General features: G+C 42.2%; 1 protein-coding gene across 9 annotated transcripts in view; it reads right to left on the bottom strand.

Moving 5' to 3' along the window:
• The window catches only part of LOC133487548 (IQ motif and SEC7 domain-containing protein 1-like), a 139,386-nt gene that overhangs the window by 19,947 nt on the left and 93,437 nt on the right, over positions 1–26,002 (bottom strand). For 7 of the 9 annotated variants that reach the window (XM_061794365.1, XM_061794297.1, XM_061794305.1 and 4 more), the window contains one exon: positions 100–379. In XM_061794365.1, coding sequence (XP_061650349.1) covers positions 100–379 — 280 coding nt within the window. Of the gene's footprint in view, positions 1–99; positions 380–739; positions 1,255–9,790; positions 10,176–26,002 lie in introns of those variants that run through there. The other 2 variants (XM_061794345.1, XM_061794332.1) reach the window with 2 other exon arrangements.

The raw sequence follows: 26,002 nt of genomic DNA, 5'->3' as shown, positions 1-26,002 counted from the left end.
CTGAAGAGAAGTTAGAACATAGTGAAATTGGGCTCAAGATAGTTTATTGTGCCTTAGGTATGGATTCTCTAATGAAGTAAATGATCATTTGTTGAATACCTGTTTATCCTGGAGGTCAGCAGACAGCTCATAGCTCTCTGAGAGCGAGCGAGAGCGCTTGATGGCCTCCTCCTCCGCCTGCTTCCGAAGGATGGACTGTGAGTGCTGGAGCTTAGGCCGACGGGGTCTCTGAGGCCCAGGTTGAACCCCGTGGCTGTAGGGGGAGCTATCAAAACGGTCAGGGCTGATGCCTGAACCGTGAGTCACCGGGCCCAGCCCATAACCTGCGTCTGCATCCAAGGCAGGGCCGCTCTCGTTGGACCGTCCGTCCCCTTCCACACTGCAACCAGAAAAAGGGTGAGGAGATTTTACTCAACAACATTCAAACAACAATAATCTTGAATACATATCAGCTGGAAGGTGTTGAACACCTAGCAAGTGTTATAAGTACTGTATGTAACTTCCTTATACTTCTCGTTTACAAATTATCATAAATGCAAGTGCAATTCTGATTTTAAATGGAGAGAGACAGATATACGAATGCACACTGTTTTTAATCATATGTCATAGAAATAAGACAACTGTAAAAATCTGCACCAATGTCACAGAAACAATCAAACCAAAACCAAATATACATTCAGGCGACCAGCTCATTGGATGTCTTAAGCGATAATGTAAAGAAAAACAGGTGGTTACTCACTCACTCTGACACTCAGCCGAATAACAAGGTGACTGTTTATTGCGAAAGGACCTTCTATTTTCTATAAAGTGCCAACTCTTTCTCCATATCTTGTCCACCATTCTTTCAGTCAAGTCAGGTCCAGAGTACACAATCCCCTCCAGGAAACTTGCCTTTATGCCACCCTAAGGGCCAATCAGTGACTGCAGGGAGTTGCATGATGTTTGCCAGAGCAACGTCGCACTGTTCAGGCACTTGTCTCAAAGTCCACTTTCGTATTCAATGCCAGTGCAAATATGAGTTCTGCGGTGCCTCGCAGGCAGCTATGATGTGTCCTGAGCAGCTACACTTAGCATTTCTTCTGCTGCATGGTACAGAGTGGCCCTTGTTCATTGGTAAGCAAATGTGTTTAAACTGTGACTGGACACACCCATACAGTGAACACAATCAACTTCCTTTATTAGTCAGCCTGACTTCAACATGCCACTACAACAGCCTGCTGTCAAAGGACACCAATGCAGAGGCAACAAATGAATACTGCTGAGTAACAAAGTGTGGCACAGAAAACTACAAAACGGCCTTGTAGAATGTTAAAGTGTCTTGTAAATTTGACATATCATATAAAAGTGTCTTTTTAGTAAATCGGACAATGAATGAATGGAAAAAAAACTCGCAAATTATGTGAAATCAGACTTATAAAAGATCAAGAATTGAGACACTCTGCTGTGAAAATCCCTCCTCCCCAGAACTTTTCAGCTGTAACTTCCCTAAGTAGGGAGAGGAGAATTCCCAGCGACAGACATTGCACACACTCTCACGAGCTGCAGAGAAGCAGCCTTTGAGCCGGCATAATGAGCACCAGCCGCGCCGCCCAGACAATTTTCCCTCCCTTGAAATTTAGCGGGATAGTGTGCTTCTATGGCCACTGAAGGGTGGACCATAAGTGGCCACATACCACAACACACACCAGTACCCTTGGATGATTTTTTTCCCCCCTCCTCCTCCTGCCCCGCGATGTGCGGCCGGCAACTGTGAGGCTGAGAACCCTAACGCTGTTGTGCTGGACCCCCACCAGCTACTCTAACAGCCGGCTACGCTAATGGCCAATTGCACACTATATCAGAAAGGTAATGGGTCAGGTTATAATGAATGAGGAAGTGGGAATTCTGCTGAATAGCCACTGCATGGAATAAGGGCACTTGGTACTTATGTAGTGGGGGAGAGTCTCATGCTAGAAAGTCCCAGTCCGCTGTAGTCACGTGCCTAGTTTTTAGCCCCGCTCAAAAGATCCGGCCAACTGAGATGATGAGAATTTTAAGCTATATCTCAACAATTCAGTAGTACAGTATATTGTTGTCTGTCTTTGGACGTTTTCAGTACTTACCTTCAAACATAACATTAATTCATTCATTTAGAAACAAAACACAACAATAAGTTTGGTTCAACTTTAACTATGAGTACAAACTATAGAAATGGCATAATGTCTCACCCACTAGGCATAGAGTGAAACATCAACTCAAATAATTTGGCAGCTAAGCCATTCTGACTTCAACCCAAAATTTGAAATAGTTGCACTAGAATCACTCGGCATCAACTAATCTAGCACTTGCATTTTTTGTTTTTTAATTATCTTTGTTTTGTTTTGTTGTTGTTAATCCCATTCATAAGAATATTAGTGATGACAAACCTAGGCGGAAAATGCTAAGGCTGACAATACAACTAAAAAAAGAACAAAGATTTAAGCAGAGAAAGTAAGTAACTATTCAAAATGTGACTTAAAACATTACTCATAGTATATATACGTTATAAAATGGAAAATGTTCAACCGTTGTAATATTACTATTATTTCTACTGGGGAATATACATTTTAAATCGAAACACACTGAAGGCTGAACTTACTAAAGTTGGAGTGCACACCAGCACATAACAACAGCTTTAATAGAGCTGCAACGACACAACCTAGTGTAACACAACATTCATCCATTTCATAATCAGCATTGGTGGGGAACTACCCAGCCATCTGTCCGGTGCAATGCTTCCATCTACACACCTTGCGTGCTGACACAGAGTGCAGCCTCTGGTAATGTCAGATTTCATATATTCATTATAAATTGATTACTGACCTAGAATATTGTTACTGACCTAGATATTGTAACTATGAACATTGTGTACAGCTGTATTGTAACTAACAAGAAAATCTATTTTGTCATTTGTACTATAATGTGTACTAGATATGATATGGTTACCAGGAATAGCATAGCAGTTTAATATGGAATCACTTGAATTTATGCACCCCGGCTCTTTTAACTTTTAATGTAAAGTTAGTGGCGGCACGGTGGGCAACTGGTTAGAGCATCAGCCTCATAGTTCTGAGGACCCGGGTTCAATCCCCGGTCCCGCCTGTGTGGAGTTTGCATGTTCTCCCCATGCCTGCGTGGGTTTTCTCCGGGCACTCCGGTTTCCTCCCACATCCCAAAAACATGCATTAATTGGAGACTCTAAATTGCCCGTAGGTGTGAATGTGAGTGAGAATGGTTGTTTGTTTGTATGTGCCCTGCGATTGGCTGGCAACCAATTCAGGGTGTACCCCGCCTCCTGCCCGATGACAGCTGGGATAGGCTCCAGCACGCCCGCGACCCTTGTGAGGAGAAGCGGCTCAGAAAATGGATGGATGGATGTAAAGTTAGTTAGTTATTAGCGATGGATACAGAAAGACACTGGCTACTAAACAGGTCAAGAATAAGATGAATATGACTGATTAGTTCATATTATTTTCTGGCATATAGCGTTTCTTGTTACAGTCTATTATGGTTTCATTCAATAATAATAAGCTTAGCAGCCAACCACTATTGAATATCCAATAACATTCAAGCAGAAGAGCCATGTGGTTAACACTAACTAAGCTTGTAGTTTATAGTATAAAACGACACACAACATACACAAAGTCATCCATCTGTGGTTCAAGACACTATTGTAAACCATTTGGAAAATGTTACTTTAAGGTCAAATTACATTTTACAAACACATTGTGACTTCAATTTTGACACAATCGCTTAGCGTAGTAATGTCTAAGGGAGCTGGTGGGTTTTGTTCACTAAGTTCAGAGCCTAGTTTATGAGGTCAGTTGTTCATAGTTGTGAAAAATTGAGGGACAAATGGAAACGCATGCAGCGTGCAAAGAGTGAAATGGATGTTGAAAGGGAAAAAGAGGGCAGGAACAAGCAGTAAAGGAGCAGGGCGCTATTCCAGCGGCTCCTGCTTGCTCTATGCTTTGGAAAATTATTGGAATACATAAACCAACATAAAATAAGAGAAATGTAGAGTCTCCTTGGGCCAAGGAGTGACAAGAGATAGCCAACCAGTGGCGTGCGTTTCTCTGCTGGTTTTTATCCACCAGAAGCTCCAGCTCCGATGTCGGCATGGATAAGTAGCTCAGCTGGCAGTGATTTTCAGCCACGGGATTGAGGGATCTGGGAGGCCAGTTTTTTTCTCCCTCTCAACAAACCCCTGCCCAGGCCTCAGCCCATTCCCTCAGTTGGACCTGAGGGAGAAACATTCCTCCATCCCGGAAAAGCGGAGTCACATCTACAGGAGGTCTGGGAATAGAGGAAGGTTAATGAAGAGCAGCCTGACACTACAGAGAAAAGTGGAACTGCTGCCTCTCGAATGAACCAGCAGTGGGTTGAATTAGTTGAACTCCCCACTTGACTACTCAACTAAATATCCCTCAAAATGCAGCCTGATAAAATGTCGACTGGTGTATAGGTATTCATTTACAGCGATAATTACATTCTGGAACACTTTAGTTTCAAGAATCAAGAAAATAGCGTGAATGGCCAAGCATTACGATTTCCACCTTGTCAAATGAGGCGCGCCAAAACAGCTATTTTCAATGGCATCAGTATGAGTTGCTGAGGAAGTGCATCATGCTTTCCTGGAGAGAGCACAAAATGACTCGGGTTTAAAGTAGAGTATGAGTAATAACCCAAAAAAGAAACATAGAGTATACAAATGTAATCCAGCCCCACTGCCTTCATCGGTCTATTCACCCAGGATATTTTTTCAATGATATTTGGCAACACCCTCAGTATCACAATTCTCGGCGCACACCCACAGACGACATGCTCCAAAGATAACAAAAGCAGATGGTCTTGCTCTGCAGAGAGTTCATAAATACAGAAGCAAGCAGCAGCCCTCATAAGCACACATTAAGGGGAATGGATTCCTCAGGTGGAAGGTTGAGAGATCACACAACAACGTGCTGTCTGCCAGGACCAGTAGTGTAGTATCCAACTGGCCAGTTTGTCAACAGATGGGTTAATTGTTTATTTTGCAACTGCTATATGATTAGCAAGTTGCCGTTCGGCATGGCTGCAAACTGGGATGCTGCTCCAACCAACAGCCTGACAGTCCCTCAGTGGGAGTTTGTACCAAAGTTGACAGGAGTGTCATAAAAGCTGCTTCAAAAGCTGTGGGGCTTGGTGCCTCCACAAATCACAAACTGTCATCAATCTTGCATGCATGGGTCTGTTCCCCACATCAAAAAAATGTGAAGGAATGTTTCATCTTTGGAACCTATACAATTGTAAAGCCCATACACTAGCCTGGCTTTAATAAGTGCAATGTACTTGACGAAGAGCATGAGCAAATGTTTAATATTAAATGACTCTAATTGGGGTCCAGATATAAGAATTCACTAATACAAAAGAGGTAACTACCTTTTCAAAAATACAGTCTTTCCTTGGTGTGCTGATCATCAAATTTCCCACGCAGTCTGCCCCAAAATACAAATGCTTCTACATTGGCATGTCCACAAGTCCCCCCAGACATTTTCTTCTGTCATAAACAGATCTACCTAACGTGGAACCTCTAAAGTTAAATGTTCCTGAGGTCGACCACAATGTTCTGGTAAAATATGCCGAGAATTATTCCAAATCTGAACGCATATTGTGTTAACCTCCCACTCTATTTCCAAAAACACAGACTTCAAACAAGCTTCTTCCTTGTTCATTATTCAATAAACCAAATCCCTGTCTCATTGTATTTCATCAAATAGTTAGAAGACGGACAAAGGCACAGCCAAACAACACAATACTGGCAGAACCAAAGACCTCATTCAATTCTAAAAATTACAGTGGACCACTTATACAGTATTTGCGGGGTATAGGGACCGAGCCTGACCGAATAGCAAATCTCCTCAAATAATTGAGGCTCCTCTAAAAGTGATTATAATTGCCTATATCTGTAGTTCTAACCATAAATATGCCACATATTATGATCTCAAAACACCTTAATGGCATTTCAAATACTTAGACATTCAAACATTGCTTTAACCATAAATATCCAGTACAGTAAATAGCTAACCTCAAAGCATGCTTTTTTTAAATGTTGTTATGGCACACTGCGTGGCAAACATCATCCCGACACCAACTTTTGTTCTTGTTTATCCTGCTGCTGTTATGTGTATCTGGAGTTCATTGCTTGCGCTCTGTCGTGTTGTGTATTAAGGGGTTCAATCAAACTGTAAGGTGTACTCCACAATGTTGGGCTGCACGATTATGTACAAAATAATAATCATGATTTTTTTTGATGAATATTGTAATCACGATTATTGATCACAATTATTCCTCATGTTAGGAAAAATCTATTTTCATTAGACTTTACAGCGATCTGATCGGCTTGATCGGTATCGGCCGATAATTAGCATTTTATGCTGATCGTCTGATCGGCTTTAATGTCATCATTTGCCGATCCGCTCAATGATGTTATTGATCAGCTCCACGTCGCCACAGTGTACAGTATATTTGAATCCAAAAGCTAGTTTATTTTTAGCCTTGTCACGTGTCTTTTGGCGTAGTACTGTAAATATCTGACCGTCAATAAAGTTATTTTTAAAAAAAATAATGTCGCCAGTGTGTGACAGACAACAAACACTTCTGCGACAGACAACACATAATGCCTGGATCAGACTACAAGACAAATTTGGACTTTCACGATTGCACTATATCAGACTACTACAATAAAATCTTGTATTCCGATACCACCGCATCCCGTCTTTTACAATCACTGGGCTTCATCTTGTCAACTCAAATGACAATACGACAACAACAATGGATCGCGTCGTGTGTATTATAAGAACAAAATGGGGAAAAACGTGTGCTGGTGGTCACTGGTGCTTGGGAGAGGACTTTAATTCAAAGATACGTTGAGGTATAGTCCCGTACTTTTAATACGATACGGCTTGCAAGCAGGCAACAAAACGTTATGTAGCATACCAAGCTAGTGCTAGCACTAATGGTTGTATGTAAACATGCTGGGGTTCTGTCGAATCATGCTCTAAAGTTTTGGTGTGTCTGAAGTAATTTAATTACAATAAAGTCATTTAATTACAGTAAGTTAGCACCCATTATTTTTGTCATGTTATGCTGGTTTGACCTGACTGATACATGACCTGAATAGAGAATACTTCGAAGATACTCAGTATACAGTACACAAGTATATACAGTAAATGAACAAGTCATTTAAATAGACACATTGCTCCATCTTGTGATCAGATCGGTGATCGTATATTTTGAACTCGCTGATCAGTGATCGGCCCCAAAAATCCTGATCATGTAAAGCCTAATTTTTATTGCACTACTTTTTAACAAACAATATGCAACAGTTTTCAGTTCAAAATGAATCTTTAAACAAGAATAAATGTTAGATAATAATAAAAAAAATAAATGGACCCAAAAAAATTCTACTTTAGCAAGGGCTAATTGAATAAATGTGGTATTACAAAGTGCAATCACGAATTGCAACTTAATAGAAGCGAATACAGTAAATGCAGAGAAGCCAATAACATGAGGATGTGAACACCGACTTTTCATTTGAAAATATCCGTCGTCAATATAGGGAATTGTCAAGGACAGTACGTCGCCGTTGTTCTGCTTGACCATTGGTCAGTCTTGCATCGTCACAAACTGCAAATAACTCGACAGTTGTGATTTACCCCCGGGGTTTTTTCATTGCGGTCAGGCCAGCCGAAAAGTTGAAGTCAAGGCAGCCGATACAACGATTGTTAATAGTGTCTTACCATGACACCGCTCTTCCAACGTGCTAAGAGGTCCAACTTCAAAGTAAAAGCTTCATATATTACTACATTTGACATCAATGCCATTTTAGCCTTTTATTTTGAAGCTGGCATAGGAGCGCAGTCCATCCATTTTCCGTACCACTCATCCTCACTAGGATTGCAGGCGTGCTGGAGCCTATCCCAGCTAACTGGGCGAGAGGCAGGGTACACCCTGAACTGGTCACCAGCCAATCGCATTGCCCGAGCTTAATGTAGCCGTTACACCATGCGTTCGCCCCCCGATGGCTGGCTGACTAGGTTGCGGGCACTGCTGCAAATGAAGCACTTTTCATGCAGCAGCAGTGCCCACATTTTAAATGTAAAAAAATTGCAGACGATCAGTCTCATTTAATCGTGGCAGCCAAAATCGCGATCATGATTAAAATTCAATTAATTGTGCAGCCCTACCAAAATGTAAGCTTTTATGCACAACAAACAAGGCAACATGTCCTTCGGGTCCGCTCGGCAACACTCGGTCAGTGCAAAACATACTGTAGCTGGTAAAGTCAGGATTTCAAATTGAAAGTATGACAGTATTGCACCACACACTCAAATGTAACATACAACAGAGAAATTATCTCCTGAACAGTAGCTTTCTGCTAAGCCAGGACCTCACCAAACCCAGACGGTTACTATCAGGAATGTTGTGTATCCTTTGACAAACTTGTTACTCCCATGAGCGGCTCAAGCACTTCTGAGGATTATTTGGCATGTGAAGCATAAGTCCGAGTTGGTAAAGTAGCTGTTAGCCGATGTAACCAAGGCTGCATAGTGGCTGCAAGAGGCGGGTTACATGCTAAGGTAAAGGTTATAGCTATGGACCACTAACAACATGCCAGACTCAGCCATCAAGCTTCAAAGTTTGTGTGCATATGTTCAATGGATGGATGTAATGGAGAAATACTGCTCAGCGGACATTGAAGTGCTGATGGTAAAATGCCGATCATTTTATCTACAAAGGGAGTTCAGTGTTGTGGTTATGCTGTCTGGTTAAATCCCACTGCGGCTGGCAAGACAATAGCGCTAGGTTTACAGCATGACATAAATAAACACGAGACTGCGCACGCACACGGAGGGTTTGTTTGTTGGAGCGACATGTTATTTAAAATTTTGAATACCGACTAGGCAGGTTTTCTGCAAATAACAGAGGACAGGTTCCCCAAAACAATCCGCAAATAGGTGAATTTGCAAATGCCGAACCATGAATATGTGGGGTTGCACTGGATTTGTTGACAAAACCTAAAATTAGCCGAGTATAGGTATTTCAACGCTGCTTGAAACAACGACAGAAAATGTGACTGAGTGTGAAATGTGGGCTGTTCTTCCAGTACTTAAAGTAATCACAAATCAATATGACTCCCTTGTTAACTTCCAGACCTCATTCTGTCTGAATCAAGGCGGGCCTCCTCCTCCCTCCTGTCAAGACTCAACAACAACAACAACAACAGTAGAGAGTCGATGTCATTATCTTTCAGTGTGGAATGATCAAACCACCCTCGTGTGTGCACTCAACACCTGCCCTTGAGGATCCGGCTATTTAAAAAAAGCACACAGTCATTTCCAGGAAGCAGGAGGGCCACAACACACCACAGTTATGCCCTTCATGCGGGGAGAACAATCCACAACTTCACAGATGGAGTCAGTACAGTGAGAAGAAACACACCATGATGACAAAGTGACTATGAGAGACCATTGACAGTGCACTGGCACTTTATTAACAAAAGCCAAACACTGGTAAACTTTGAATTAGGATTATGGGGAAATAAGTGCATGATTTGAGTGGACACACACAGGACAGATCTCTACTGTTCAACAGAGCTTTACAAGCTCAACCTCATCCAATGACAAAACAGTCATGCGTTTGCCCTTTGTCCTTCCTCCTCTCACCCCCACATACACCACAAGCAGACTAAAAACAAACATGCTCCCATTTGAAAGTCTCATATTAGTCTTACCAGCCATTCAGCTCCAGCTCCAGCAGGGACTGAGTCTTCTCAGAGTTACACTGCAAACACCACATACTGGCCACCACTAGCAAGGCACACCACCAAACATCAGTGGTCTCCTCGGTCTTAACTGTCCTTATTGATGCCTAGAAGTGCTCTCTAATGGACAAACTCATCTCCAAAGTGCCATCTGCTATTGTTGGTTGTATCGCCACGTGCCGTGCGGTAAGAGCCATCACTTGTTCTGGCAAAAAATGCTCCCAGTTGAAGGTAGTCGGCCATGGTCAGTGCTAAGTGGCAGTCTATAATCTCTGACAGACAAGTGGAGCGTTTTTCGTTAGCTCTTTCTTCCTCTCTGTTCTCGTCTGCGAGGAGTATGAGGGGGGCGGAGGCTTGGCCACCGGGGAGTATGGGTTTTTGCCAGACCCTGAGCGCTATGGAAGAGGGCGGGGTGTGACGAGGGGGACAAGGGGTGGAGGGTTAGTGTAGCTGGGTAAAAAGAGAAAGAAGAGGATGGAAAAAAAAAACCTTGTCAAACACTCATCCTGAAGGGAAGGGACACACAACTGACCCCGAGGCAGAGGATGTAAGAAAATCACATTTTTCCGGAGTGTTATCAGAGAATCGAAAACTTAAAAAAAGAGAACAGACTAAAGTTGGAGGAGGGACAGTTACTTTGTAACAAATGAGTGCAGTAGATAAACAGGAAAGGAACTGTATGAAGGCATGCTGTGACAAATGTTCTGTTAGCTGATCTTTTAGTGAGTAGAGATTGAAGAGAGCACTTCTAATAATAGAGCCTCTCAACGCTGTGGAGTGACGTGAACTAAGAACTAGAGTGGATTCACTCTTTCATCGGCAAAATACTAAATATGATTAGAGTAGCATCCTCAACATTAGTCTTTTTTTATTTTACCAATTTCACAGATGATATTATCCGTGAAGAAAACCACGGCATGCATCTCTGAAAATATCCCAATAACTTCCATCCACCTTCACGCTCACAGTTGAACCCTCAACAGAGTCTGTTTTGGAGACAGAGGCGAAGACTAATCACCCCTCAGAGAGAAGGGGGTTGGGCTAAACTGCCCCCAGTTAAAGGTATTTTCAGTCTAATGACAACAGACACGGGAAACTAGAAGGAGTAGTTTATAGCAACAGACAGACCATACTGAAAGATGCCAGTGTCCTTTAATTAGAAGCAGGCAGGAAGACAGAGCAGGTTAGTCAAAGGAGTCAATGATGAATGTGCGACTCACGCAGAGCGATGATGTGCACTACTGGACGAGCGATCTATTTTGGGTTGGATCTCAGCCCTGCTCACTGGTGCCTACAGCTGCTAATGCTAAAGCCCCGAAGACTCAACTTACAGCTCTCACTTATCATGCAACCGTTCCACTCTCACAACAAAAATCTCTTTTCTCTTGAGTGCCCGTAAACAAAACAGTAGGGAACAAAATCTGTTTAAGATGACGCTTTAGCGGAACAGGTTATTCAATAATGATTTCCAAATATCTGCGTCATGATAGTGGTCTCAGTGCAGGCGTTGTTTTCCTAAAAGACCGCTGGGATCAGAGAAGCAGCAACGTTTATTTGTTTGGGAAGTAGATAAGAACTCCCAGAGCCTCATTTTGACATTTATAAGCCCTGAGCCTGTTAGAAATGTTTCAGCGGGGCACACAAGGGTCGGATTTGCAAAATTATGTCTGGAGAGCTCAGGAAAAATTATCCAATTTGAAGAATCCAAGGTAAAACTACTGTACTTGTACTAGATTGCTAACGACAACTCTAGGACCCAATCCAGTGGAATTCTCTGGCCGCTTCTGCATATCCTCTTGTGTTACGATTCCGTCTAGTCATGTCGTCTGGTGAAGGCCCACTCCATCTCCTGGGTTCAGCCTGCATGCTTCTCCACTGTGGAATGATGTCATTGAAAATTCCAAGCAGAGGCCCTCTCACTGCTCATAAAACACCATTTCTTCAACGCAATACATATGGTCACTCTGCTTTTCTGCTCCTACTCCATCACCCGTTACAAGTTCTAAAGTCCTCCTTTTATTTCTGAGTTTGATGCATTGCACTTGGCACAAGGTCAAAGAGGCACATGGAGGTCAGCTATACACAAACAGATGTTTTACGATCAAGACGGGGGGAAAAAAAGAAAAAGACTTTCCCGTGCATTACAAATAATTAAAAACGACACAGTAGACAAAAGGATAGCACATGGAAACAGATAGCTTCCTGGAAACTTTGGTCACAAGATTTTAGTATGTCGCCTACAGTCTACGTGACATCATGCACTGTTTAACATCATCTGTGTTTTCTTCTGAGACTGAGAACTGTACAAAGAAACAAAAAACTCTGCCTTGGCCTGGTCTGGAAACAATTAGAACAGCCTGATGTCATAGTTTGATACAAAAGCATATACAGACGACTTTGTAGAGAAGTGGAAAAAAGATCACTCTATTCCATGGGAACAAATAATTTCTTTACAAAAAAAGCATCTGTAGCAAATGTGTATTATAAATAGAACTGAAAAAGAAGTAATTATAGGATGAGTTGCCTCTGCTGAGCATGTTTTGTCTGTTAAGTTTATGCAGATGATAGATTATGCTCATTGATAGATGATATCTTTTATATTGTGTTCTTCTATGCTCTTCCACTTTTTCTATTGTCTTGATGGTTCTTCTAAGCAGTATTAAGTGTACAGAGCCAGACTTTGGTGTGCTATTCCACATAATTTACACAAGCATCCTTTCATCCAACCAACAACATTGATGAAATGTCACCCGAATAGCATCAAAACACCGTCCATCTTTATTTTATGCATGTTCATTCAGAGATTGACTGGCTTGGTTCTGGTTTCCCTCACATTCTAAACACACATGCCAGCCAGGTGGGGTGAAGAATGGAAACAACTCAAGGATATGCATTCAGACAGCCAGTGATCTGTCCTGTGTGGGCCTTACTGGGAGTACGCAAAGAGAACAAAGCAGAGTTTTACATTACAACCTAACCACATTTGTGTTCTAGTTTCTGCAATCCACTAAAATTCATTTTATGGCAAAGCTGTACCCTTGATTGCATGCATATGTGATCTGTCTCACTCTATAAAAAACATGGAGGTCATGTATGGTGTACTGTTACCATTATTAGGAGCCGGCACTGTTTGTGCTTTTGCAACAATTTCCTCTCAGTTTACTTGCTGGCCAGTTACTCTGAAGCTTATTGCCCAAAGCCATGCCCCGACACAGAAATACTCTCCAGCACAATTGTCTGATCTAAAAATATGCCCGTGTGAGGTGACCCAATGCGGTAAATACTCCGTGAGTGAGATTAACAATGCAGTGAGGAGTAAGAGAACACATGAATAAACTGCTGATGTAAACTTGTGTCTGAAATTATATCAAATCAGCATGTTATTGCATTGTTTCTACAGTAACAATAAAAGTATCTCCTGTGGTTTTTAGTCAGATCAGCCTTGTCTGTACACGTGATGAAGATCACAGTGGGTAGTAATAACCGAGGTGGATATAAGAGCCAGGCACTGCCACTATTGGCTGATAAAACGGACCATGGGAAGCACTCATGGGGGCCTCCAGGAGTCACAGTGCCACTTATTGGTCAGAAAATGATATTACAAGCTACTGGGAAGACTGACATTAGTCCAGGGGCTAATGGTGTCATTTGGGAGCATTGGGGTCAGGCATGTTTATAATAGCTGCAGGCTCAAAGGAACCAGGATGTAAAACAAGCTTTTTCAGAAGGGGAGATGGGATTGGGATTTGTGTGGGCCTGGGTGCAAGGATATATTTGAGGCAATTAGAGAATCCCACCTGTTTCATTCTGCTTACACAAACCTTGTGTATAAAATATGTAGCACAATAATGGCTCAGTCAAGACCACTAAATTCAAAAAAGGTCAAGTATTCTGTAGCAAATTTATTTGGCTGTATGGCTATTCTGGGAGTTCACTGCCCCTCAATCAACATACATGGAAATTCTTATAGATGCCGAGGAGTGCAGCACTCGCAATACAAGCAGGAATTCATGACTGGATATTTGACATTGGTTAACACAGAAAAGGCAGGGAAAAAATGGAGCTGATGTGTTTGCAATGTGGTGTACACAGAGAGTGGGCAGCAGTGTAAATGAGACACCCTCAATGATATTTTCCAATGAAGATGACTGAGCAGGGATCAGTTGATCCTATTGAATGTGTGGAGGGGAAAAGTGGGTCATCAGCTTATGAAGGAATCAGCCGATTGAGCAGTGAGTGGAGGCTGAAAGTGCAGGCCCTTGAAGGGACAGAAATCCAAGAACAATAATGTTTTTTTTCAAAATGTTTAGAAACATGTCTGTGCTTTTGAGGAAACAAACGCCATGTCAAACAAATACTACATTGCAGCAGAAGTATAAAGTAGTGTATTACATTGCAAACTCAAACCAATAAGGCAAGCCACTACACTTATTACTTATTTGCAGTTTCCTCACTATCTTTAAGGAGTCGATTTTAGTTACAGCCCTCGGCTGTGGCCCCCAAGCTCCGAAAGGGATACTAGAGACAAGTTTCATTCTGTAATCTTATGGGGAAGTACTAGCTGCCAGTCAATTTGGCCTTGGGCCAGTGGGTTGCAGGTTCAACTGTAGAATAAGGACAAGTTGCTAGCGAGAAGCCAGTTCACTTCCAGAGCACTGCCTTTCAGCAAGGGAGAAACCCACACATGCTCTGTGTCACAATACTTTGAATCAAGACCCTCACTCTGATATTCCTCCTCGAGTGTGAAGAGTCTTGGGACAAGTTAATTGATTTTCTTATATATAATTTTTTTCACTACAGTAACATCTTTACTGACATTCTATTCAGGGACATGGCACACTGGTACTCACCAGTTCAGGCACAAATCAGCCCGGCAAAAAAAAGAAAAAAAAAAAGAAATCAGTTTCAACGCAAACTGCAATGAGGTATTTGTCTCAAACAAGTTTAATGAAAGTCAGCCTTGTATTTATGAAACCCTGCTGACTGACTGCACACACAGTCGTGGAAAGATACAGTTCTGTACCTATTGTGGACAACCACCAGATGTAACAAACATTTACAAATATAGCAACTGAGTAAGCACAAAAGGAAAGCAATACGCACTACGTAGAAAACATTTCAATATCACGATCCATTCTCAGCTGTTCCATCGCCCTGTGATGCTTGCTCTTCAAGCAAAAAAGACACCATTCTGTTCCCCCAAACTAATAGCATCGTGGTGGGCAATCAACCATTAGATACCTCCCCAAATGATTAACCTAACCCGAACACAATTTGGTCTGTCCCCTGTGCTAGACTCATTTTTAGTGACCACACATCATTCCCAGTAAGAACTAAACATATCTACAGTGTGTTCCTGTAGATATTATATTTTCTTTTGTGTGTGAGAGAATGTATCTGCTTTGGCAATGCAAACAATTCAGCACCAGGGGAGAGAGTAGGGGTTACACGGGAGAATTGACAAGATGTCAGATTTTACTATCTGGTCAGAACACACAAATGGCTGCCATCACTCTTGGCCTGTGTGATGTCACTGTGTGATTCCAGAATCATAAAGAAACTTTGCTTCCAGTTTCTGCGCCTCTAAAAATGAAAGCACATCATGAATTACATCCTAATGACTCCATTAAGATGACAGAAATGAAATCAGTCAGTATAAAATATATTTTAAGATGATCGGCTCAAATCTGGACGGCTGCAATAGAAAAAAAATTGAAAAGGGAAGTTAAAGTTGTAAATTGTCAGTGTGATTGCCACCAAAAAGACCCTTTAGTAATTCATCCATCCATCCATTTTCTGTACCGCTTTTCCTCACTAGTTTTTATTTAATCTGTTTAAATAAAGGAAAATTAGGTAGTAGTTAAGGGTATGGTAAGAAGTGCTTGCAAGCCTATAAAGAATGCCGGCCTCCACTATTACCATGGATGTTGCCATAGCAGCAGCTTTATCAGAACTGGACAACATTTTGCCAATAAAAGAGCATAGATTGGCAATGTATGTTGAGAATGTTTAATATCCGATCTCAATACAGGCATATCCAACGTTTCCCAAAAAGTTTTTTTTTTATATCAAATTACTTAAATACATACTAAAATGCTAACCCTTTTGTTAGTAAAAGAAGTGCATGTCATCTAGTGATGATGGGTAGTATTGAATTTAATTCAGTTACATGTGGTTAAGTTCTTTTAACAGGCCATTAATGTTTAGGTTCAAATGTTAAAAAATTTAAAATAAAATTATCATCCCATTTAGGGATGCACATGGTTGAGGGGGGTCCTTGGAAAAATGGACAAAAAGGGACCCATAGACCTAAAATATTTATGAACCGCTGCTGTAGAAAATCTAGCATACGCATCTGAATATGCTTTCCAGCCATTATTATCTATCCAAAATATTGCGTCCATCCACTATACCAGAAACTATTCTAATTTGAGATGCATTGATTTAGACAAACACAATTTATCAAATCAGGCATCATCCAGTTATTTAATATACTTTACTATGCACATCTATACTTTACTATGTATATTTACCATAAAAGTTACAAGACAAGATCAGCTCAGGAACAAACGCAACATGCGATTTAAATATAACTGTAACAGTTGCTACTTATTTGTACTGCTCAAATAAAACCTGTGTGTCCATGGATGGACAACTGCGAACTCAATGTATCCCTTGGGTTACCCTGGTCTGATGAAATTACTGGTCTGCAATTTAATTTTCTGATGTGTGTGTGTGTCAGGATTTATTTCACGTCATAAGATTCAAAAACCAAACTGAAGATCAATTTACATGAGAAATAAACTGCTGCAATAGAGACTTCATCAGCTGCATTCAAATATTCATTGAAAGCCACGGTTGACGGCACCTTTACAAAAGAAGCCGAATTAATGAGTAAATTATTGATTCACAGCTCTCATGTTTATGTGCTCACAAAAATGGATGGTTGGGCGATTGATTAATTCATTACAAATATGTAGATCCCAAAGGTGCCATTCTTTGTACATTCTGAAGAGATAGGTCAGAGTGAGGGGGCTGTGCAACTGTGTTACACCACTGAAACACTTGTGAGGTGGTTTCTTGCTCAAGGGGACCTTTGCAGTGTTAAGTAAGTGACCTGGCCTCTTTCCTGTAACCAGTCCCAAGGGAGCCCAAAATGTTACAGACTGAACTGTTGTCATCCCGAGTGAAGGGCAGAGTTTAGAAATTACAAAAAGAAGAAAAAACGAAGTATCATTCATGGTTGGACTCTTCGCCCCTCGGTAAGTAAAATCAAGAGAGATAAAGCGCACATCCCACACCACCTTCTTGAACAGCAACAAAGCAGGAAGAGGAGGAACTCCTCCTCTCGTGCAGGTCACAAGCTAAATGCTGAGAAATAGATTCAGACCCATATTCCAGTTAAATGAGATATCCTGAGTGTGCAAGTTCCATTCATTCCACATTTCCACAAGACCTCCTTGGTGCAAGTCAGCAAGTCTTATATTTCAACATATGCAAAGAGGAAGGATGTGAGGATCGACTTTACAGACTCATGGAGACACTCAGGACCCCTTTTCTGGAGATAAACCTGTTGATAAGGGGTCACACAGAACCTTGTCGGTTATTTTATTTGCTGCTGCACTGCTTGCGACACCACCAACTATTCACACGAGAACAAGTCCACACAGGAACAAACAACTCAATTGCATCAATTCATAGATTCAAGTTCTATGACAAACTACCAGAGAGCAACAAATGCTTTTTGGCTTTCTTTTAATTCCCATGAAACCAAAGCTGATCGGAATTTTTAAGCACACACTTGGCTAATGACTCGAACCCTCTTGAGGTAAGCTCACCAATCAGTCATGAACTACCTCCACAATTGTCATTAAAGAGCAATAGGTTTCGAATGTAGTGCAACAATTTCCTTGCTCCATGTAGAGCAACAATTCGATTGCTCCAACAAAGCTTTCTGCATTATTGACTGGAAGAAAAGTCCTGGCCTCTGCTGCGTCATTGATCTGCAGACAATACAGTTACTGATCAGAGCGCCTGCCCTCTCTGAGGCCACAGGATAGTTCCTCAGGGAATGGGCTTATTGTATGGGAACTGTATTTTCAGTTCAATTTCTACAAAGTTTAACAACATACAGTATAACCGGTATGAGAAATGTATGGATTAATCTCTGGTTTTGGGTTTTAAGTATGGATCAGATGTCAAAAATATCTGACATGTTATTTCTCTCACCTTGATAAAGCGCAACAACTCAAGGGTGGAGAACATCGACCTTATTCTGTCATTGTATGAAAGCATCCTAAACACACCAGCTGTCAATCAAAAGGTTCTATGGCGTATTTTTCACACCCATGTGGCCATCTATGACAGAAGCAAATGTTTTCCTTCTTGGTGACGTCCATTTCCCCTGATTTCTGAAGTGACAGCTTGAACTCTAAAATGTTTGAACATGAGCTACATATTACATATTCACTCAACAAAGTTGGAGTCAACAATACTGCACTTGTGGGGAAAAGTGTGATTTTGCCTTTAACCTGCTTGCCTCAAATTTGTTAAAGGTTCGACTTTTATTAAATCGCTTTCTTGTCAGTTGATTTATTTAGAAGTGGGACTTGGGGGGTGTTTTCAAATAGCTTTTCTTTCAGAAATATATAACAAACTATCCATCCATCCATTTTCCGTACCACTTATCCTCACTAGGGTCGCGGGAGTGCTGGAGCCTATCCCAGCTATTTTCAGGCGAAAGGCAGGTTATTGTGATTTTCTGGATTTTGTTTTCTCATTTTGTCTCTCATAGGTGAGGTATAACTTTGATGAAAATTATAGGTCTATCTCATCTTTTTAAGTGGGAGAACTTACACAATTGGTGGCTGACTAAATACTTTTTTGCCCCACTCTGTGTGTGTGTGTGTGTACAGTGGGTACAGAAAGTATTGAGACCCCTTTAAATCTTTCTACTCTTTTTTTATATTGCACCCATTTGCTAAAATCATTTAAGCTCATTTTTTTCCAAATTAATGTAAACACAGCAGTCCATATTGACGGGAAAAAACGGAATTGTTGAAATTTTTGCAGATTTATTAAAAAAGAAAAACTGAAATATCAACCATAAACATTCAGACCCTTTGCTCAGTATTTGGTAAAAGCACCCTTTTGAGCTAATACAGCCATGAGTCTTTTTAGGAATGATGGAACAAGTTTTTCACACCTGTATTTGGGGATCGTCTGCCATTCCTCCTTGCAGATCCTCTCCAGTTCTGTCAGGTTGGATGGTGAACGTTGGTGGGCAGCCATTTTCATGTCTTTCCAGAGATGCTCAATTGGGTTTAAGTCAGGGGTCTGACTGGGCCATTCAAGAACAGTCACGGAGTTGTTCTGAAGCCACTCCTTCGTTATTTTCGCTGTGTGCTTAGGGTCATTGTCTTGTTGGAAGATGAACCTTCGGCCCAGTCTGAGGTTTTGAGCACTCTGGAGAAGGTTTTCGTCCAGGATATCCCTGTACTTGGCCGCATTCATCTTTCCTTCGATCGCAACCAGTCGTCCTGTCCCTGCAGCTGAAAAACACCCCCACAGCATGATGCTGCCACCACCAGGCTTCACTGTTGGGACTGTATTGGACAGGTGATGAGCAGTGCTTGGTTTTCTCCACACATCCCACTTAGACTTAAGGCCAACAATTTTCATCTTGGTCTCATCAGACCAGAGAATCTTATTTCTCACCATCTTGGAGTCCTTCAGGTGTTTTATAGCAAACTCCATGCGGGCTTTCATGTGTCTTGCACTGAGGAGAGGCTTCCGTCGAGCTACTCCGCCATAAAGCCCCGACTGGTGGAGGTCTGCAGTGATGGTTGGCTTTCTAGAACATTTGCCCATCTCCCGAATGCATCACTGGAGCTCAGCCACAGTGATCTTTGGGTTCTTCTTTACCTCTCTCACCAAGACTCTTCTCCCCCAATTCCTCAGTTTGGCCGGACGGCCAACTCTAGGAAGGGTTCCAGTCGTCCCAAACGTCTTTCATTTAAGGATTATGGAGGACACTGTGCTCTTAGGAAGCTAAAGTGCAGCAGAAATGTTTTTGTAACCTTGGCCAGATCTGTGCCTTGCCACAATTCTGTCTCTGAGCTCTTCAGGCAGTTCCTTTGACCTCATGATTCTCATTTGCTCTGACATGCAATGTGTGCTGTAAGGTTTTATATAGACAGGGGTGTGGTTTTCCTAATCAAGTGCAATCAGTATAATCAAACACAGCTGGACTCCAATGAAGGTTTAGAACCATCTCCAGGATGATCAGAAGAAATGGACAGCACCCGAGTTAAATATATCAGTGTCACACCTAAGGGTCTGAATACTTATGGCTGTGTGATATTTCAGTTTTTCTTTTTTAATAAATCACCAAAGATTTCAACAATTACGTTTTTTTTCTGTCAATATGGGGTGCTGTGTGTACATTATTGAGGAATAAAATGAACAAATGATTTTAACAAATGGCTGCAATATAACAGAGTGAAAAATTTAAGGGTGTCTGAAAACTTTCCGTACACACTGTGTGTATATATATATTTAGCTTGCAGTGTCTGCTGCTAAAGCTTTATGGCTAACATGAAAATCACATGAGAAATGTCTAAATATAATATTATTACCCGGACAATAATATGTGCATAAAATATGTTGGTTTGGTCAGAACAATTCACGCTTGTGGTCTTGTGAAGAATCATTGTATGCAATTGAAGGTAGGCTTCCTTTGCAGCACTAAGGTTGAGTGTCTTACTAGAACTTTTAACAATTAAAATCGACCAGTACTCATAGTGTAAATGCTGCATCGGACAGCACACAGGGAATATAGCGAGTCAGCACGCCATTTAAATCTTCCTGACAGGATATTTATCCTTGCAGAATGTGCTCACGAGAGCGTACATAAGTACAGAGGAATTAATTTTGCTTAACATCAGAGCCAATATAATATTTATTTCAATGAGTTCAGCCTAATTAAAACTCAACAAACTGTAACTCAGTTTTCAAGAGGTGAATTCTGCATTATATTTGTTGTAACCCACACGTTGCAATCGAAAAACTAAAACAAAACTGAGTTGAATATAGTGTCAACACAGAACAGAGATGAGCCAAAGGGGAGGGCATGCATGCACGCTTGAATGCACATCTCACGCATTTTACATCTAATTGGCTCTAGTCACTGCCTCGCTGAGCTCTCCATTCTGTAAAAAGGTTTAATGAGAGCAGGTCCAGTTGGACAAAGATTTCTGTAAACAATTGGTGCAAACAGATCTGTGGTCATCATAGGTCATGCTACAGTTTTCATTGTAAATATGTCAACAGGATGCTTCACAGGAGTAGGACAATCAGCAGGAATGTGTTCGGATCAGTTCAGAGAGACACTATTGAGAAGAGCTCAGTGATAACGTGTTACAGCGTTGGATGTTATTAGTTCTAAGGTGTAACAGTTTGCGCAAGTGTGAAAATAACATTTGTACATAACCACGCGTTTTCACTTTTTTCGCTGATTTTTTATAATTAGCCCATTAAATTACAACCTAACCGATAATGGATTAGTCTAATGTAGGCAGCACCAGCTTCCTGTTTTAGCAAAACTGTCTGTACTTTGCTGTTTTCAAGGCAGAGTTTATATTTGTGTTGTAAAAATGGCGCAGTGGTTCCTTTACATGTTGGGCAGGGGATTTGTATGATAGAATCACAAACATACTGTACAGTATATTGTTGTGGAGTCACGAAAAGGCACAAAAAGCACTAAAAGTGGGGTGCTGTAGAAAGGTTTCGGCTACATGTTATACTTATTTACTAAACTTGATAAGTGCATGCAGAGGTATTTATTCAAAATGTGTTTTTGTTTTTCCTGTTGTAAAACCTAAAGCGTCCCATAAATTATGATTATGATATATATATATATATATATATATATATATATATATATATATATATATTTATTTATTTATTTTTTTAAAGCAATATGCAGGGAAATCCTATGCAAAAATTAGTACATTGTATTTCACCATAGTACTTTAACTTCACAATGATATGTGAAGAGAGAAATGAACTTGCCAATTATATATGCACAGCAGTCAGACAACATAATGAACTGCTTAAAAACTCCCAAAGGACGTGCACACGCACACACACGGACAGGCAACCTACCTCCACTAAGCTGTCTCCTGGTTGGACCATACAGTGTGCAACCTGATCCCGGCTGTGATGACAAATTGCTACCAGTCTGAGAGTAGACCAAGGTGACCGTGGTTACAGCAGAGATACACACACACTGTGCAGCACTAACAAGAAGCAGCAGCATTTGACTGGTTTGTACTGCACTAATCAGCACATTCTTCTAAACGTCAATGAAAATAGGAGTACCTCCCACCCCTCATACAGAGCCCTCACTCTCTATTGTGGGTCAGCTGTGTCTCTCCGAGCTTTATTTCCATTCTTTGAAGCTTCCTGCTCATTTATTCAGCTGCTGCCTTAATTTATGTGTTTCAGTGTTGGACACGTCCACACAGAGCCTGCGTGCAGCAGCAGCTCTGCAAGGTCAACAATTGTGTGTGTTATTTTTCCACACTCTTCAGGACACATGGTGCCAGGGGGGAGAAATATGAGCTCTCGACCAGAACCCATCCAATGACAGAGGGAAAACAACACTAGATGTGGTCATATAACATAAAAGCATTCGAACACTAACAAAATAATGCGGATGTAGTTGTGGCATTTCATACTAATGCCATTTATTGACCGGCTCCGACCAGTTGTCCCCAGTCAGGAGCGCTTAAAGGGGACATATTTTGCCAAACCAACTTTTTCTCGTATTCGGGATGTAATATTGTCTCTATGGTGCCTCAGTAAACATTAAAATTCAATTAAAATCATCCGCGCATTCCTGAGTTCCAGCCGTTTTTTTGCCAAGAGGGCTGAAATCATATCATTCGAATTTCTCGAGCTTATCTACAGTACTAGCAAAGATTTCCGCCTACCTCTCCACTCCAGAGCCAGAGCTATCAACATAACAAATGTGCTCTCACAAGTGGGTCTCCTACACAGAGGCAACCAATCAGGGGAAATGGGGCGGTCTTAACCAAATATGGACAAAGGAGATACTAAACTGGGTCAAACAGAAGGACCTGTCAGAGGGGAAGGTTTATTTTTTTTTTTAAATGAAATTGACACTTATATACTAAGTTCATGTTAGTCAGCGGCACGGTGGCCGACTGGTTAGAGCGTCAGCCTCACAGTTCTGTGGACCCGGGTTCAATCCCCGGCCCCGCCTGTGTGGAGTTTGCATGTTCTCCCCGTGCCTACGTGGGTTTTCTCCGGGCACCCCGGTTTTCTCCCACATCCCAAAAACATGCATTAATTGATGACTCTAAATTGCCCGTAGGTGTGACCGTGAGTGTGAATGGTTGTTTGTTTGTATGTGCCCTGCGATTGGCTGGCAACCAGTTCAGGGTGTACCCCGCCTCCTGCCCGATGACAGCTGAGATAGGCTCCAGCACGCCCGCGACCCTAGTGAGGAGAAAATGGATGGATGGATGGATGGATGTTAGTCACTCTACGAAGGTCTAAATCGCCAAAATGCAGGACCTTTAAAGAAACATGTCTGAGTTTGATAGTACGGATTCGTATCAGATAAATTAGAGTGGTACTCCGCATTTTTCAAGAACCACCTTCTGTGAGTGAGCACAACTAAACATTAAAACGCTCTCATTACAGGCTCAGGTGTAATGGTGCTATATCAGATTCATTATGTGAACCTTGAATCTCTAAAATGGCTCTGAGAGGCTGCAGGAGTTTCTGAGCTTCCCCCCTCTGCCTCATTTTGTCTTTTCTCACAGTGTTGTTCATTTATGTGGCTGTTTAATTTCTTAGCTCTCTGCCCTTGACTTCCTCAGAGTGTAGCTATTGAAATCGATTGACCAGGTGGCCAATAGCAGTTGAGACAATTTTACGACTTAACTTTCAAAGCTCTTTTACAAGAAAAGCACATTGTTCCCGCTGTGGGACACACATTAACATCGGACGCCAACCAAAAAAACAGGCTGAGGAGATTTTCACACCTTGATGCTGTCCTCTGCCCTTGAATCCACTACCTCCTTGTTTCCACGTCAAAGACTCACAGTAAGACTAGACCCTGTTCCGATTATCGACCTCGCTTTTTTGCCTCATGTTTTTGGATACTGTTGCCTTTTTTGGATTGCCTGCTTGTGTACTGCCCGTATATTAAACCTCTCTTTTTGAAACTGTCCATTTGTTTTGGAGTCGTGCATTTTTGGGTCCTGTCCTCTGTTCCGTTCATGACAGAACGAACTGGCCATAACATGGACCCAGCAGACTCTGATCCAGTGCGCAACCCTTCAAGCGCAGGGGTCAATGCCTCTCGAAGCAGGATGAGCAGCTTGCTGCCCTCCATCTTCATCGAGAGGGACTGTCAGAGCATCAGGACACTATGATGAGACAGGTGGCCTCACAGTTTGAAGTTCTTATTAAAATGAATCAGAAGAAGGAACCAGTTGGCACAACACCCAATACCGCCAGAGTACCAAAGTTTCCATGTGAAGCAGTTACCATGCAGCCACCTGCCACCTCCGCTGCTGTCTGCCCACAGCTTTCTCAATCGGAGAGGTTCTCTGGAGATTCTGGGAACATTAAGCTATTCATCACTTAGTGCAAACTCCACTTTAAGCTGCAGGCAGCTGCCTTCCCCACCGAGCGGGCAAAGACGATGGAGCAAATTTTTCAGTTTTCCACACCAGATAGTGAGGCAGCTCGCTCCCTTGTCACCTTACACCAAGGCAAACACAGGGTGTCAGATTACGCGATTGAGTTTCGCATTCTAGCAGCTGAGAGTCAGTGGAATAATAGGGCACTGCTCGATGCATTTTTTCAAGGACTATCCTCCGCCGTCAAAGATCATTTGGTCCCGCTAGACCTGCCGACCGACTTGGACACTCTCATTATTACTCTCGCCGTAAAAATCGACAAGAGGCTTTTGGATCGCAAGCTGGACGCATTTCGGCGGAGGGCTGCGTCACTGCGCACTTAGAGGACGAGCCTCGGTGACCAGCCAAACCAAGGCAGATCCCCTGTTGCCGGTCTCAATCCACTGGCTAGAGTCACCACGGATGAACCCATGCCACTGGGCAGGTTCCGTCTCTCCCCTGAGGAACTTCAACGCCGGCTGAGGGAAGGGCGGTGCTTCTATTGCGGGCAGTTGGGTCATTCCGTGAGCAACTGTCACATCAAGGTTGCCGCTAGCAACGGCACGGGAGCGGTGAGTCTAAATTTCATTAAGGAAGAGCCTACTCGGCTTCTTCCTAAAGTGACACTATGCTCTCCTGATCAAGAAATTCATACACGTGTATTAATTGACTCTGGTTCTGACGCAAACATACTCAACTCCCTCAACTCCCTCCTCGTTAGACGGATGCACCTTAGAACCTTTCAAATAAAACGCCACCGCAGCACCTATGCTGCAGACGGCAGTTTTATGGGCAAGATCACTCACCGCACCCAAACACTCACATTGACATTTCCTGATTCTCACTCGGAACGCATTCGTTTTCATGTTTTTGACGCCATGAATCATGACCTTATTTTAGGGAACTCATGGTTAAACCTGCATAACGCCCATATTGACTGGTCCTCTGGGCAGGTTATGTCATGGGGCAGCAATTGCACCCAGAACTGTTTCAAGCCTCCATGTGATGTTCAGGGCTATGTTTCAAATGAAAATCCCCAGACCCCATCTGGGGATCCTGACTTATCTCAAGTGCCCACCTGTTACCACGACATTAAAGAAATGTTTTCCTTGTCCAAGGCCAAATCCCTTCCGCCCCACAGACCGTATGACTGTGCAGTTGACTTGCTGCCTGGAACCACACGTCCACGAGGGCGGTTGTTCTCTCTTTCAGGACCGGAACACAAGGCTATGAAGGAGTATGTGGATGAATCACTGGCAGCCGGGATTATTCGCCCATCTTCATCCCCTGCGGGAGCCAGATTTTTCTTTGTGGGCAAGAAGGACAAGACTCTGCGACCCTGTATCGATTACCGGGGTCTCAACGACATAACTGTGAAAAACAGGTGCCCTCTTCATCTCATCTCCACCGCCTTTGAGTTCCTGGAGGTAGCCAAGGTTTTCACCAAACTAGACTTAAGAAATGC

This window comes from Phyllopteryx taeniolatus, chromosome 1, assembly GCF_024500385.1.
Source record: "Phyllopteryx taeniolatus isolate TA_2022b chromosome 1, UOR_Ptae_1.2, whole genome shotgun sequence".
Taxonomy (NCBI): Eukaryota; Metazoa; Chordata; class Actinopteri; order Syngnathiformes; family Syngnathidae; genus Phyllopteryx; species Phyllopteryx taeniolatus.
Note: the sequence above shows the minus strand (reverse complement) of the source record. Positions and strands in the feature narration are given on the sequence as shown.